Raw genomic sequence first — 13,144 nt, 5'->3', positions numbered from 1 at the left:
AGCCCTTAAATACTCAGGCAAGACACTTAAGACATTATAGGTAAAAGCATTTATTTAAGTGCCAATATACTGAGTAAAAAAACATCCATGCCACACGTTAAACAGCACATACTTTCTGTTCATTAAATAAAGTGAATCAAGGCCAGGTCATTTCAAATTCCAAACCCTTCAAAAATGAAGGTAATTCCGTAATGAAATGTTGAACTGCTGAAAAAGATTAATGCTACAGAAACAATTACTGAAATTAGTAAGTTGTGCCAGCACCTAGAATCCAAGATTGAAGCAGTCAATGGACAATTCAAATGTGTAACACTACACTATAGTGAAATAAATTCTGCATACAGATAGTAGAATACAATGCCTACAGTTACAATATAGTGTTTATTATACCTAACGAGAAACAAGTCTGCAACAACCTTCACAACATAATACAGTATGGTGTTGCAGACTTGAATTCAAAGTGAGATTCAGTCCAGCTCACTGAGTGCACAGAATCAAACGGACACACTTGATTCAGTAACAGCCATCTACCTGTGCAGATGAACCACCTTGTTTTCTTCCAGCCCTCTCTCTGTCATCACCTTCTCTATTCGCCTTCTCTTCCAACAGAATGGGTCATGGATCGACAGACTTTGTACCAACAGAGGTTTCACTTTCGGGCTGAGTCATAGTTGGCAACAAACCAGTCACAGGTTTCCTTTAAAGCTGTAAATGAGAGCAAGAAGAATCCATGAAGACAGGCAGCAGATGTTAATTGTAATCAAGTATTTTAAATTTCTGCACTGGTGGCATCTAAAAAGCCATGTATACACGCACACACACAAAGACACAACCGATAAGTCAGTCCCACCTTGTTTGAAGGGTGTGAAGGTGAAGTCTGGCAGGTAGTGGCGCAGCTTTGCATTACTGGCTGTCTTTTTGAACTGGCCGTCTGCTTTACTGGTATCAAACTAGAGGTCAAAGGTCAAGGAATCTACATCGAACTCTCCAGATGATTAGAAATATTTTGAATAACCACTTTATTTGCATAGGTTTAAGGACCACAGTAATAATTTTGCAAGACCATTAAGGGACCAGTGTGTAGGATTTAGTGGCATCTAGCGGTGAAGTTGCAGATTGCAACCAACTGAACACCGTTCAGAGCCAGTGTTTGGTTTGTCCATTCTGGGCTACTGTAGAAACATGGCAGTTCAACATGGCAGACTCCGTAGAAAGGGACCTGCTCCCTCTGAAGATAAAAACGGCTTATTCTAAAGTAACGAAAACAGAAAACAGCGATTCTTATTTTCAGGTGATTATACAGTAAAGAAAACATACCTATGAATATTATATTCCATTTCTGCCAATAGATCCTCCTAAATGTTACAAACTGGACCTTTAAGTACAAATTACATAATAGTTTACAGTGCCAAACATTTAAAAAGAAAGATTTTAAGTCTTAACCTTCCAGACAGCCACTTCTTTCAGGTAATTCCAGTATTTTATAAAAAATAAATTTGTAGAGAACTTGTAACTTGCTGGGATAGGTATCCCAGTGAAGAATTTGCAGCTTTTATATTTTTTTTCATAGTCATTTTTTTAATATAGTATTTTAGAATAACAAAAATTGCTTACCCAAATACCCATGGATAATTGCCTAAGATGGGATGACCTATGTTCCATCCCATTCGTAAAATGTACAATGTGCTTTGGACATTAATCAGCAATAATGTTGAATATATGCAATTTGTACTCAGTGTGCAACAACATGTAAAAACTGACAGCATGCTCTTTTATACTGGTGGTCATCTCACATTGTTTTGCTTGTCTGGAGTCTGATCCAAGAAGTATGTTTACTGAGTTATACAATTAACCTGGCTGAGTAAAACCTGGAACCCCCTCAAATCTGGTACACGGACTATAGTAAACAACCTGTTCCGAGTTAAACACTTTTAAAAATTGGCTGTGATGACATCAATTAACTCGATTAAAAGGATACCACCACTTCTCCTTTAAAGTCCAGTGCTTGCACAACTGCTTCTGCTGCTTCTTTGATGGACACTTCATCTTCCTCTCCAACTGGAACCAGCGGACACAACAAAGGCATTACTATAAATTTAATTCAGCTTTCACTATTCATATGCTGTGTATGATGACTGACTCACCAGAAAGAATGACTGGATCGACCTCTGGATACTCTCTCAAGACCCACAGGAAGAGACGAGCCAGGTCCAAAGAGTAAATGAACTGTCTTCTGGGAGTGCCAGAGCCCCAGACCACCAGGGGCTTCCCCTCCTCTAATCATACACACAAATGAATACACGATTTATATGGTTCCATGTATCCCCACTATACCCTACTATTCCAATACATGGGATTGTTACTAATCTTACATAATCAATCCATATTAAATACACAGTCATTAAATATATGTTAACACAACTTAATAAACTTTCTAAAACATTTGTGCAGGCACCTAAAAAAGAAAGTATGAAAGTCAAGTTAAGTTTTATTACTGACCTAAAACTAGTGAGCTAGACATATTTTAACATTGACAGATACTTGGTATTGTCCATAATCCTGAGTTCAGGTGTTATATCAAGAGGGAAAAATTTGATCTGTGCATCCCTACCAGCTTATGTAAGAGAATGTGACTTACTTTGAGCAATGTAGGCTTTGTGTATGAGGCCTGGCAGCACATGACCGTCCTCAATGCTGAAGTTGTCATGGGGACCAAACACATTAGTGGGAATCACAGCTGTATAGCAATGCCCATGCTGCTGAAAATATGCCCTGTGAAACATACACACAGTTTTACAGACAATTCTTATTCATGTGATAGTGTGAATTTAATAAAGACGTTACAGTACAAAACCAACAACTGAGTTCCCACCTGTTATGAACATCAATCATTCTCTTTGCATACGCATAGCCAAAGTTCGACTCATGAGGTGGACCGTTATGGATCTTGTGCAAAGAAGTAAAAGTAAAGTTAGTCGCCATTTACAAATTTACTGATACATGCAAGCTAACAGCACACACACATAGGGGCCTTTTACCATGGTCTCATCGATAGGGTAGGTGGTCTTATCAGGAAAGATGCAGGTGGATAGACAGGAAACAACCTTGAGCGTGCCAACTTCATGTGCTGCCTGCAGCACGTTATCATTGATGTAGATATTGTTTCTCTGTAGGGGACAGACACATCAGTAGCAACAAAAAATAATTGTTAGAAAACTACAAAAATATAACATCTATTACTCAACAAAGTCTACTTTCAACACGTCCAATAACCTTTTCAAACATCTATTCTAGTTTATTAGCAGTGATTGCAGAAGTGCAACTTCCTCATACCCAAAAGTCCAGGTTGTACTTCATGTTCTTGAAAAGCCCCCCAACCATAGCAGCCAGGTGAATGACGTGGGTTGGCCTGTGTTTTTCAAACACGGCCCGTGTCTCCTCCATGTTCCTGAAGCGAGACCACAACAACCAGAATGAGGAAAATGCAGAGACAGTCTCCAAATTGTGTGTGTTAGTACCAAAACATGTGTTTGCATGTAGCTAGAAGAAGCATGTTCTCACATGAGATTGGCATCTTTGGAGGAGAGGAATATCCATTCTTCCCCTTCCTTGGCTCCCCCCTCCTCTTTGACCACATGCTGTATGGCCTTGCCCACCAAGCCGGACCCTCCTGTCACTAACACCCTCAATGGAAGGGTGTGATTGCCCTGACAGTTCATCTAGAAAAAGCAAGGCACAAAACGCTTAATGTAGCATAAGCATAATACAAACAAAACAGGATATGAGTGATTACCATAGACTGTATAAAACAGATGATTACATATGATAGCGAGGCTTTATTTCATTACACAAAGGAGCAGTTAATATGGCAATGATGGCTCCCTGACAGCGTCTACAGGTGGGTGTGTTGCAGCTCTACTCAGCTGTTAGCAGTGCTGAAGACTCAGGTAAATGCCACGTCACTCAGCAGTTCAGTTCAGTTCAGTGGATATATATATATATATATATATATATATATATATATATATATATATATATATATATTTTTTTTTTTTTTTTTTTTTTACAAACCCCAAGACATTTTATTACCCTGCAAAACAAAAAGGGGGCATTTGACAACAAACTATATCAAGCCAAACCCAATTGACTAACACTATCTAACTTATGCTATAGCTAACTTATTTAGCTTACCTCTATTTTCGGGTACTGTATAATAACGGTGTCCCAAGGCCAACTTGTTTGTTGTTACCTGCTTGTCATAAGAAGTGACCAGTCTGTATAAAACTGTGTTGTGACATGCAAAGCCAACCAGACAAGCTAACGTTATTAGCCAAAGTTGATGTTAGCTAGCAGGTAACCGTTGTCACATGCATTCCTGCCGGTGAGTGTAATAAACCTGAATGTGGCAACTAGCTATGTCGCAGGTAAGTTATATATCCTTTTCCTACGAGAGTCGCACTAGTGCAGTACAACAACGTAAACTCTGAGCCAGAGCTAAACAAATACGTAAAGTAGTTGTTTCTCACACGTTAGCTATCAACTACACAGACAGGAAGCAAGGAGCCGGTGTCGTAAAACTCGTCTTCCGGTCATATCCTTCAAAATAAATCTAAAGTTTTACTTAATAATTATTTTTCTCGCAGTATTTTGATACGATTTTTACTTTTAATTTTACATATAACAATACGCTTTGGTAATTAACGCAGCAAGATTTTTTCTGAAAATGTTTTTGTTTTTTATCTGCTCATACTGACAACAGAAAACTTGTTTTTTCCCGTCAGGAAAATAGCATATTCATGCATCCAGAACAACAAACAATGTTCCCAACTTCATACTTTAATTTTTTATTAATGTGAAAGTTTTTTATTTTTCCCCTAAAACTACCTCTGTAAAAGAAAAACAGCTAACTGATGTCAAGTCTTTGTTATATATTTTTCATTATTATTCTTTGAATCTATTTTCAAACTGCCCATGCTTCATTCTAAACATCTAGAGCAGATGTTTATGTATATGCATTCTCTAAAAGCAGAAGACTGGAGGCATTAAGCTCTCTAATTTGAAATTGTAATATTATTATTTTGTGCTTGAAGAATGCATTTATCTTGTTAGTAATGTGGTTAGTGTTGGCCCACAAATCCAATGTGTACTTTTTAACAGCTTCTGAACAGGGTGGTGAAGCAATATTTGTATTCTTGCTGTAGGTACTGAATATTTTGTGTCACAGTATGTCTCAGAAACATATTATAGTTATCGCTGCCCTTTAGACAGAAGTCTAAGTGGACAGAAGGAGAGGCAGATTTCACAAGGGTCACCTAGAGTTAACATGATATATGGAAACACCTCAGTGTGCGCTTAGTCTGGTGCTGACTTTTCATTCGTTTAGGCCAGAATGCTGTCTCAGAACTTTATCTGTATTGGTTTTGGTTGAGTGTTTGACTCCCGCAGTTCAAAACTGTTTCACAGCTTAGTGGAGTTATGCATTAGCACTGAACTAATTATTGTAAAAGGAGTAACAAACTAAGAATTTAGATTATGACAAAAAAAATGTCAAGTAGATTTATCCTCAAAGCAATAACACATACTAGACCACTTATGCTCATCACCATTCATTTTTCTTTCGCTTTATATTTTTTTACATTTTAAAATATGATTTTCAATCTATAAAAACTGTGTGTTCATTCTGTTAATATAATACAAAGCTTGAACATATACTGCATGTGCACAAAGGATCGGTTTAGCCAAATTACAAATAAACATTTTTCTCCTTCCACCTTGGTATCTAAATTATCATTTTGTCCACTGAGGTTTTGAAATATGTCTGAGATTTTTGGTGCCACCCCAATACAACTGCAGTGAATGGAATTTGAAATTGAAATGGCATTTCAAAAACTCAACAACAATTTGTTTTTCAAGAATTTGTCCCAGTTCCTCTGGATAATCCACAGGCCTCACTGTGAACACATTTCATTGGAACTACTGTCTACTGAAGAAACCATCCTTATGAAAACTCTGATAGCCACTTTTAAACCCAAACGTCTGTTGCTTTATTTTTCACTTACATAGGCTGATCACTTAATTCAGTCCAGTATTATAACCCATTAATTCAACCAAAAACACTAAAACTCGTTAATTAATGATTTGAGTAGCTAGATCTATGATTTCAGTACAAAGGCAGAAGAAAAATACAGTTCTTTAATTAGCAAAATATCACAGAAAATATAGCCTTCATTTCAAGGATTTTGCATATTTTTAAGTTGAACTGGCCCAACATCTTCCTCTGCTGGTTCTATCTACTGAGGAGACGAGAACCTGCCGAGGAAGAGGATGGACTTGGTCTTATTGTGCCTGATGAAGAATAGGAAGGGGTGGTCCGCTGAGAAGTGTTCATCCCTCAACATACAGAAGGCTACCATGCCTGCTGTGGCTGCAGCCGCCTCCGTCCCCTCCTCGTTCACCTCCACAAAGGCCTTATGGGCCACCGTAGACAGGAAGAGTCCTCCTTCACCGTTCATGCCAGACAAATCGGCCTTCCCCGCACAGAACACATCTCTCATGCCCAGGGTGGCCAGAGGATCGTTCAGCTCGTAGTCTTCCTCCAGCTTGAACTTGGGCAGGTGAACATGGACGTCTGAGTGGACGTCCATATTTTCCCTGTTGGTCCATTCGTCCAGCTTCTCCCGTGTTATCTCATTCTCCAACTGGAAGACAAGGAAAACACATACATATGAACATCTCTAGATCATATTTATATTAAGAGGTTGTAAGCATCAGCTTGTAGGTGCTCCTAGAATCATCGATTAAGTTGCTGTTGTCTGATTGTCTTTATTTAGCTGAACTCAATGTTTTTAATGTATGTGCACAACCTTTCTCTCTTTTGCAAGAGAGACCTAACCAGACAAACAAAAGCACATCCAGTATCAGTGACAATCACAGACATCACTAAACAGATTTGAAGTTAAAAGTTTGAAATCAGCTGGTGGGATGAGGCATTCAAGTTTTTAAATCCTCTGTAATTCATTCCATTTACAAGAAGGGCCAGAGCCGCTTCTATTTCCTGAGGAGGCTGAGGTCCTTCAACATCTGCCGGACAATGCTGAAGATGTTTTATGAGTCTCTGGTGGCCAGTGCTATCATGTATGCTGTTGCATGCTGGGGCAGCAGGTTGAGGGTAGCAGATGCTAACAGACTCAACAAACTGATCTGTAAGGCCAGTGACATTGTGGGGGTGGAGCTGGACTCTCTGGCGGGGGTGTCAGAGAGGAGGATGCTGGCCAAACTACATGCCATCTTGGACGGTGTCTCCCACCCACTCTATGACGTGCTGGTCAAACAAAGGAGTACCTTCAGCGGAAGACTCATCCCCCCACAATGCACCACAGAGCACCACAGGAAGTCATTCCTGCCTGTGGCCATCAAACTCTTTAACTCCTCCCTCTAAGTGTCAGTCTATATGACCCTAAGTCACTAAACTGGACATTGATCATTACATCTCTGCAATACTTGAATAACTGTGCAATATTCTGTGTAATACTGCCGTGCAATATTTAGTTTTCCCATGTTAGTTTTTCCTATTTATTGATATTGATATTATATACCTCCATTACTGCTGTGCAATATCTTAATAATCTCAATAAGCTACACTTAACTCGACAGTACATGCACCACTGCTTATTACTTATTACTTTTATTATTACATTGTATTATTATACTGTATTATCATCATCAACCGGAAAACCCACTTGGTACTTCACACTTATTTTATCTTATACTTATACCCACCTGGTACTTAATTTATTTCTGACCTGTTTTTATAGTGTATTGTATTATATTGTTTGCTAGTACTTTCTCCTGTGTGCACTGACGTAAAGGCGAGCTGCTGTAACAAAGAGTTTCCCTTCGGGGATCAATAAAGTATTTCTGATTCTGATTTCTGATTTATAAGGTGCAAAGTAGTTGAAGGCAGTCTTCACAAGTTCAGTATTTACGTGAGGGGTAACTAGAGTTAAACATTCCTGAGATCTGGTTTGGTGAGCAGTGGTTTTAAATTTGATTAGAGAAGTGATATACTGAGGCAGCTCTTGCAGGAGATGTTAATAAGTAAGAAAAAAAAACACAGAATGTACAGTTCTCTTTTTGTTGCTAGTGAGGACCAGTCTACTTCTTCATATAGTGCACACGATATCTGTATGTGGTTCCTGTTAGACAAAGCAGAATTTAATGTTGGAAATTGGATAAAACATGCAAAGCCATGGCTAAGTTCAGACTTACTATTATTCTGTATGTTATAAGTTATATAGATTCTATACGTTTCCAAGAGTTCAAATGGTTCATAATTTATGCATTACAGCTTCTATTAATTCCCTTGCAAGCATAGTTTGCTTTAAGCTGCATTCATTAAGTTGAAAAACACACATGACATATTATCACTTTATAAGATTTTTATGTCCAATGTATTAGCAAACAATCGAGCATGTGCACATCCAGCAGACGCAGAGCAACATTAGCACACATTGGCTGTTGTGTTTATGTCCACCTGGATCCAAGTTCAGTATTCACTTCTGTTTTGGTCTCCACTAACTCCTGAGAAAATAATCTGGCTCATTAGCTACTAGATGTTCAAATCTTTTTTTTTTTAACTAGCTAGTCACTAACTTGTCTGTCTGCCGTTTAGTGTTGGACAGGTAGGTTTATCAGAGCTTGTTTGCTGAAAACCGCTGCTGGAAACAAGGTTGATAAGAGTGCTGAGGGACTGAACCACACTGAACCAAAGTGAACCAGAACAACTGTCTTTTCTTTGGGGGTAGTTGTGTAGGTTGTGTACCTTCAGCAGTGGGTCAGAGCCGTCTGCGGACTCCTCAGGCAGCAGGATGAACATGCTGAGCTCCTCATCCACGTATGACAGCTCCAGGATCTGCAGACCGAGCTCAGGAATGTAGTTGTAGGGCAGCTTCTTGATCTGGTACATCATCTGGACCGGCTTGGCCTCATTCTGATGCGCAAGAAACACCATAAATTAAGGTGATTGGATCACGTTAAAAAGTCTGTATTTAGTTTCTAATGATGTTCAGCTGCACATCTGGCTGAGTTAGAATGTTTCCTGTATTCAAACTTTATGCCTCTACATCTGCAAACTTCAACTTAGTTTTCACCTGGTTGACTTTAAAGGGCATCTCTTTGGTGTTTTCCTCATTAAAGCGGTTCATCCAGTTTCCCTTGAAGTAGATGGCATTAACCAGAGCCAATCTTGTCATAACACTGACTGTTCCTGGCTTCAGAAGATCTTTAATCTTATCTGAAAGGAAGTACACAGACAATGCAACCATTGGACACTGACTTACAGAGGACACTCTCAAATGATATGCTATTAAAGTTGGTACAGGAATGACTGTGTCCAATTAAGATGCAAATTCTTACTTTCTGTCTGCTGCTCGACCCAGCTGTTGATCTCCGCTCTGCACGCCTCTGGAGCCCCGATGAAATCAACAGCCTTCAGGTCTGCCTGGTAGTACTTCTGTGTGGCTTCGAGGAATAGCTGCAGAGAGCCGATAACATCTTATCAATTCAGGCATATACAGTTATTGATTCAGTCTAAGTAACTGTGTCTTCTGTGATAAGTGTAAAATGAAAACTCACCGGGAGGAAGTTGGCAGTATTTTCTCCGTAGAGACGGTTGGCTAGTTTCAGGATGTATGATGCAGATGGTGAGTTGATGTCAGCGTTCAGTGCCTGGAAGTCTGCGTGGACGCCTTCACCAGAGCTGAATGAAAGGGCCTGTGTGAAAGTTTGGAACAACAGGCTTTATTCTGGGATCACAAAATTGCGTTAGAAATAGTGAAAATGAAGCTGAAAGCAACACAGGAAGGACATGACACTGTTGTTGAGCCATGCTACTGTAACAGCTTATGGTACTTATGCTAGAAATTAAAAAAATATTGTTAGTGGACAGTGGCAACAGATAACCTTCAACTTACTGTTAATTGTCTGTTAAGTCTGTTAATTAAATGTGCAGGTTATATAATGTGTTATATTGTCAAGCTGTACATGATGTGTAGTCCTATGTGTTGCTTTCCTTGGTTGTTATACTGTATATGAGCTTTATATTTGCCTGCTGTATGTTAGAGATTCTCGATGTGCCTTTAAGTTGCCTGTATCTGTAATGTTTAGTCGTGTCTGTTGTTTTAGTGTTGGTAATGTATGTGCCTGCTCTACATAATATACACTATAAGGCCAAAAGTATGCAGACAGGCATGTCCCCATGCTTTTGTGTACTTTGGGTCTAGGGCTGTTTGTTATGGTTTGAGCTAGGCCCCTTAGTTCCAATTGAGGGAAATCTTAATGCTACAGGTTATAATTATATTTTAGACAGTTATGTTCTTCCAACTTTGTGTCAACAGCTCTTTCCTTTTTGTGTCCCCATGCAAAAAGCCCGGTCCATAAAGAAATGCTTTTCCCAATTTGGTGTGAAATAACTTGACTGGCCTGCACAGAGCCCTGACCTCAACCCCATCCAACGCCTTTGTCATGAACTGAAACGCCGACTGCGAGCCAGGCCTTATCGCCCAACATCAGTGGCCGACCTCACTAATGCTCTTGTGGCTAAATAGGATCAAATGTCTGCAGCCAGGTTTTAAAATCAGGTGGAAAGCCGTCCCAGAGGAGTGGAGGCTGTAATAGCAGCAGATTAATGCCAATAAGGGTGTAATGTTCATATGTCCTCATACTTTTAGTATAGTGTATTTCTATATTTCTTTATACTATGGTGTTTTGAGTATTCATTCAGTCATTCATTCATCATCAACCTGCTGGGGCACTGCAGATGAAAACTTGCAACAGCAAACAGGTTTCATGACCTGAAACTGCAACTCAAACAAATGCCAGTTTTTACAATCGTCTGCTTTTAAGCAAACAGTACATCACTTGTTTCAGAGGCGTTTACTGAGGTCAAAGTACAGGTGTCATTAGATTATCTCAAGACACACCTTTCAGTCTGTGCCTAAATACACACCTGGGCCAATAGCCTGAACTTCAGAATCACCTTTTGTAATTGGACTAAACGTTAGTCAGGGATGTCAGGTGATGGAGGAGGGGCATGTAATAGAGAGACAGTGTGCTCACCTGTGCCATCTGAGCAGCAGTGTCTCCTTTAGCGCCCAGGTAAACCATAGCCAGGGCTGAGCTGATGCTCAGCGGGGAGACAAAGATGTTTCCGGTGGGATTCGCTTGGCTCAGAGTGCGGAGCAGCTCCAAGGCAAACCCTGTGTTTGAGCTGCTGATGGCAGCCATGACTGCAGATGATGGTTTTCCTGTAATGAGCAAATGGCATCTGAAATCGGTGTATAATTCCATATTGAAAAATACATTTCAAACAGATTTGAATGTAAACAGAAATGCACCTAAATTATATTTTATAGTTGATGGTGTTTATATGAAACAAACTGTAAACTAAATACATTTTCCTCCAGATATACACAACTGGCAACGCCCACTAGGAAAGAGAACCTCTACATTTCATATCTTAAAACAGCTAAATATCACAGTAAGAAGAACTGTGTATTCAATTTAAGCAGTCATTTAATGTAAACCTAGTTACCTTGGTTGCATGTCATCTCCTTTGCTTGCTCACTCTCCCTATTTTAGAAGACAAATTATTCAACAAACCTATCACATAGCCCCCCCTGGTTAATGTACCAATAAAAATGTACCTGAGGCTCAGTGTTGCCATTTTACCAACAGCAGTTGATAAATAGGCAATTTTTTTGCAATTATATCACATATTTGCAAATGCAGCCTATTGGCACTGCGCACCCAAGACACTGTGATGGTACATCCATCGCCACAGTTTAACCACTTAGTTTAAGGTAGCCTATATTTGAGGGAAGACCTTGAATTTCAAGTTTATATTGGTGTCTGCATTTATAAAAAGATGTTTAAGGTATTTTTAAAACTTTTTCAAACCTTTAACCTGCCAATCGTTAAAGCATTTATGATACCATATGTCCGTGACTAGTATCACAGTTTTCACTAAACCGTGTAAAGCTGCGTTCAGATACCCGGAAATAGCACACTGCTGGTGTGAAACACGTTCGTGTGTATCACAGGCCTATTAGTTATAGAGTTATATTACCTGCTCTTCCTCCCGCGACGACTGAACGCACGCTCAGCTCGCAGACACTCAAAGTGCGAAAAAGTGAAAGGAAAACGTAAAGACCGGAAAAATCCCTTAAAAATAGAGAAACAAAGACCCGGGCCAGTGTTGCGGTGAAATCCAAAAGTCCACCGCAGCTCATTTATACGAAACAAAACTGCGGTCTGTGGGAGGGACGCGTGACTGGGCGATAAGTCACGGACTGGTGACAAATACGAGCCATTATACTGAGGAATAAAAATACAGCCAATGCAGAGCTGTGCAAAAGTGTGCACAGCCTATAGCACAATTCTGCTGTAACTTGAAATGGTGAAAAATGAAAATTAGATTTGTACGTGGACGGAGGCAGGGCCAGCAGAGGATTGTAGAAATATGAGGTTTCATTTATGCATTTAACTGTAAATTTAATCTTAAATTACAGTCTAAATGCTCGATAAAAGCCTTCTCTACACTGCCACGTATGAAAGTCTTGTGTTGTAATCAAATAAATTTTGATGTAGGCCTCTTAGTATAGATAAAGCTACCCAGCTGCACATTTACGAACATTAAAGTGATATACACATAAATGCATCAATAATTATAATCCAATTATATAATAAACATTATTCTGAAATTCTGCATAGTGACTGCTTTTAGTTTTGAGGCTTTAATTTTGCTGCAAATACTTTTGTATTTCTACTCAAGTCAAATTTTGAATGAAGGACTTTTACTTGGAGTGGTTCTACACTGTTGTTTTACTTAAGTAGAAGATCTCAGTACTTCTTCCACCACCGCTCAGATTTTATAGCCACAAGTTTTCCAACATTCATTTTGATTCAAAATTGCTGTAGCATAATTCTGTCGTTTTGGATCCCAGAAAAAACTAAGGAAAGAATTCAATAGAGGCTCAGTGGATTTCAGAGATCCGGATGGAGCCAGATTGAGAAAACATGAACACAGTGTGGAATGTGAGTTTACTTTGGGGTCTTCCGGTTTCACAAACAAACAAAATACATTTTC

General features: G+C 39.3%; 2 protein-coding genes across 3 annotated transcripts; both read right to left on the bottom strand.

The window, feature by feature from the left end:
• Nucleotides 1–30: 30 nt before the first annotated feature.
• On the bottom strand, nucleotides 31–4,579 carry LOC122877617 (GDP-L-fucose synthase-like). Its single transcript, XM_044199406.1, has 10 exons — nucleotides 4,192–4,579; nucleotides 3,562–3,719; nucleotides 3,334–3,448; nucleotides 3,039–3,167; nucleotides 2,873–2,946; nucleotides 2,639–2,772; nucleotides 2,145–2,276; nucleotides 1,979–2,058; nucleotides 851–950; nucleotides 31–705 (listed from the first exon to the last, which is right to left on the bottom strand). The coding sequence occupies exons 2-10, from the start codon at nucleotides 3,717–3,719 to the stop codon at nucleotides 650–652; spliced, it is 978 nt and encodes a 325-aa protein (XP_044055341.1). The 5' UTR covers nucleotides 4,192–4,579; the 3' UTR covers nucleotides 31–649.
• Nucleotides 4,580–6,017: 1,438 nt separating this feature from the next.
• Nucleotides 6,018–12,337, bottom strand: serpinb1 (serpin peptidase inhibitor, clade B (ovalbumin), member 1). Of its 2 annotated transcripts, XM_044199399.1 has the most exons (8): nucleotides 12,125–12,253; nucleotides 11,591–11,628; nucleotides 11,116–11,303; nucleotides 9,634–9,771; nucleotides 9,415–9,532; nucleotides 9,150–9,292; nucleotides 8,822–8,989; nucleotides 6,018–6,698 (listed from the first exon to the last, which is right to left on the bottom strand). In XM_044199399.1, exons 2-8 carry the CDS (start codon nucleotides 11,604–11,606, stop codon nucleotides 6,291–6,293), a joined length of 1,179 nt encoding a protein of 392 aa, XP_044055334.1. In that variant the 5' UTR covers nucleotides 11,607–11,628; nucleotides 12,125–12,253; the 3' UTR covers nucleotides 6,018–6,290. The 2 variants fall into 2 exon arrangements, with proteins under 2 accessions (XP_044055334.1, XP_044055332.1); XM_044199397.1 differs by lacking the exon at nucleotides 11,591–11,628 and having other exon boundaries at nucleotides 12,125–12,337.
• Nucleotides 12,338–13,144: the final 807 nt, after the last annotated feature.

The sequence above is a fragment of the Siniperca chuatsi genome, linkage group LG6, assembly GCF_020085105.1.
Source record: "Siniperca chuatsi isolate FFG_IHB_CAS linkage group LG6, ASM2008510v1, whole genome shotgun sequence".
NCBI classification, from domain to species: Eukaryota; Metazoa; Chordata; class Actinopteri; order Centrarchiformes; family Sinipercidae; genus Siniperca; species Siniperca chuatsi.
This window is presented reverse-complemented; position numbering and strand designations above follow the sequence as displayed.

Coding starts and splice junctions, on each gene's coding strand:
- LOC122877617 (XM_044199406.1), bottom strand. CDS start 3,719: ATGAACTGTCAGGGCAATCACACCCTTCCATTGAGGGTGTTAGTGACA. Junction 2,947..3,038: donor ACCCTATCGATGAGACCATG/GTAAAAGGCCCC, acceptor TCTTTGCACAAG/ATCCATAACGGTCCACCTCA. Junction 706..850: donor CTTCACACCCTTCAAACAAG/GTGGGACTGACT, acceptor TCTCATTTACAG/CTTTAAAGGAAACCTGTGAC.
- serpinb1 (XM_044199397.1), bottom strand. CDS start 12,287: ATGAGCTGCGGTGGACTTTTGGATTTCACCGCAACACTGGCCCGGGTC. Junction 9,293..9,414: donor GGTCGAGCAGCAGACAGAAA/GTAAGAATTTGC, acceptor ACTTCCTTTCAG/ATAAGATTAAAGATCTTCTG. Junction 6,699..8,821: donor GCTCTGACCCACTGCTGAAG/GTACACAACCTA, acceptor CTTGTCTTCCAG/TTGGAGAATGAGATAACACG.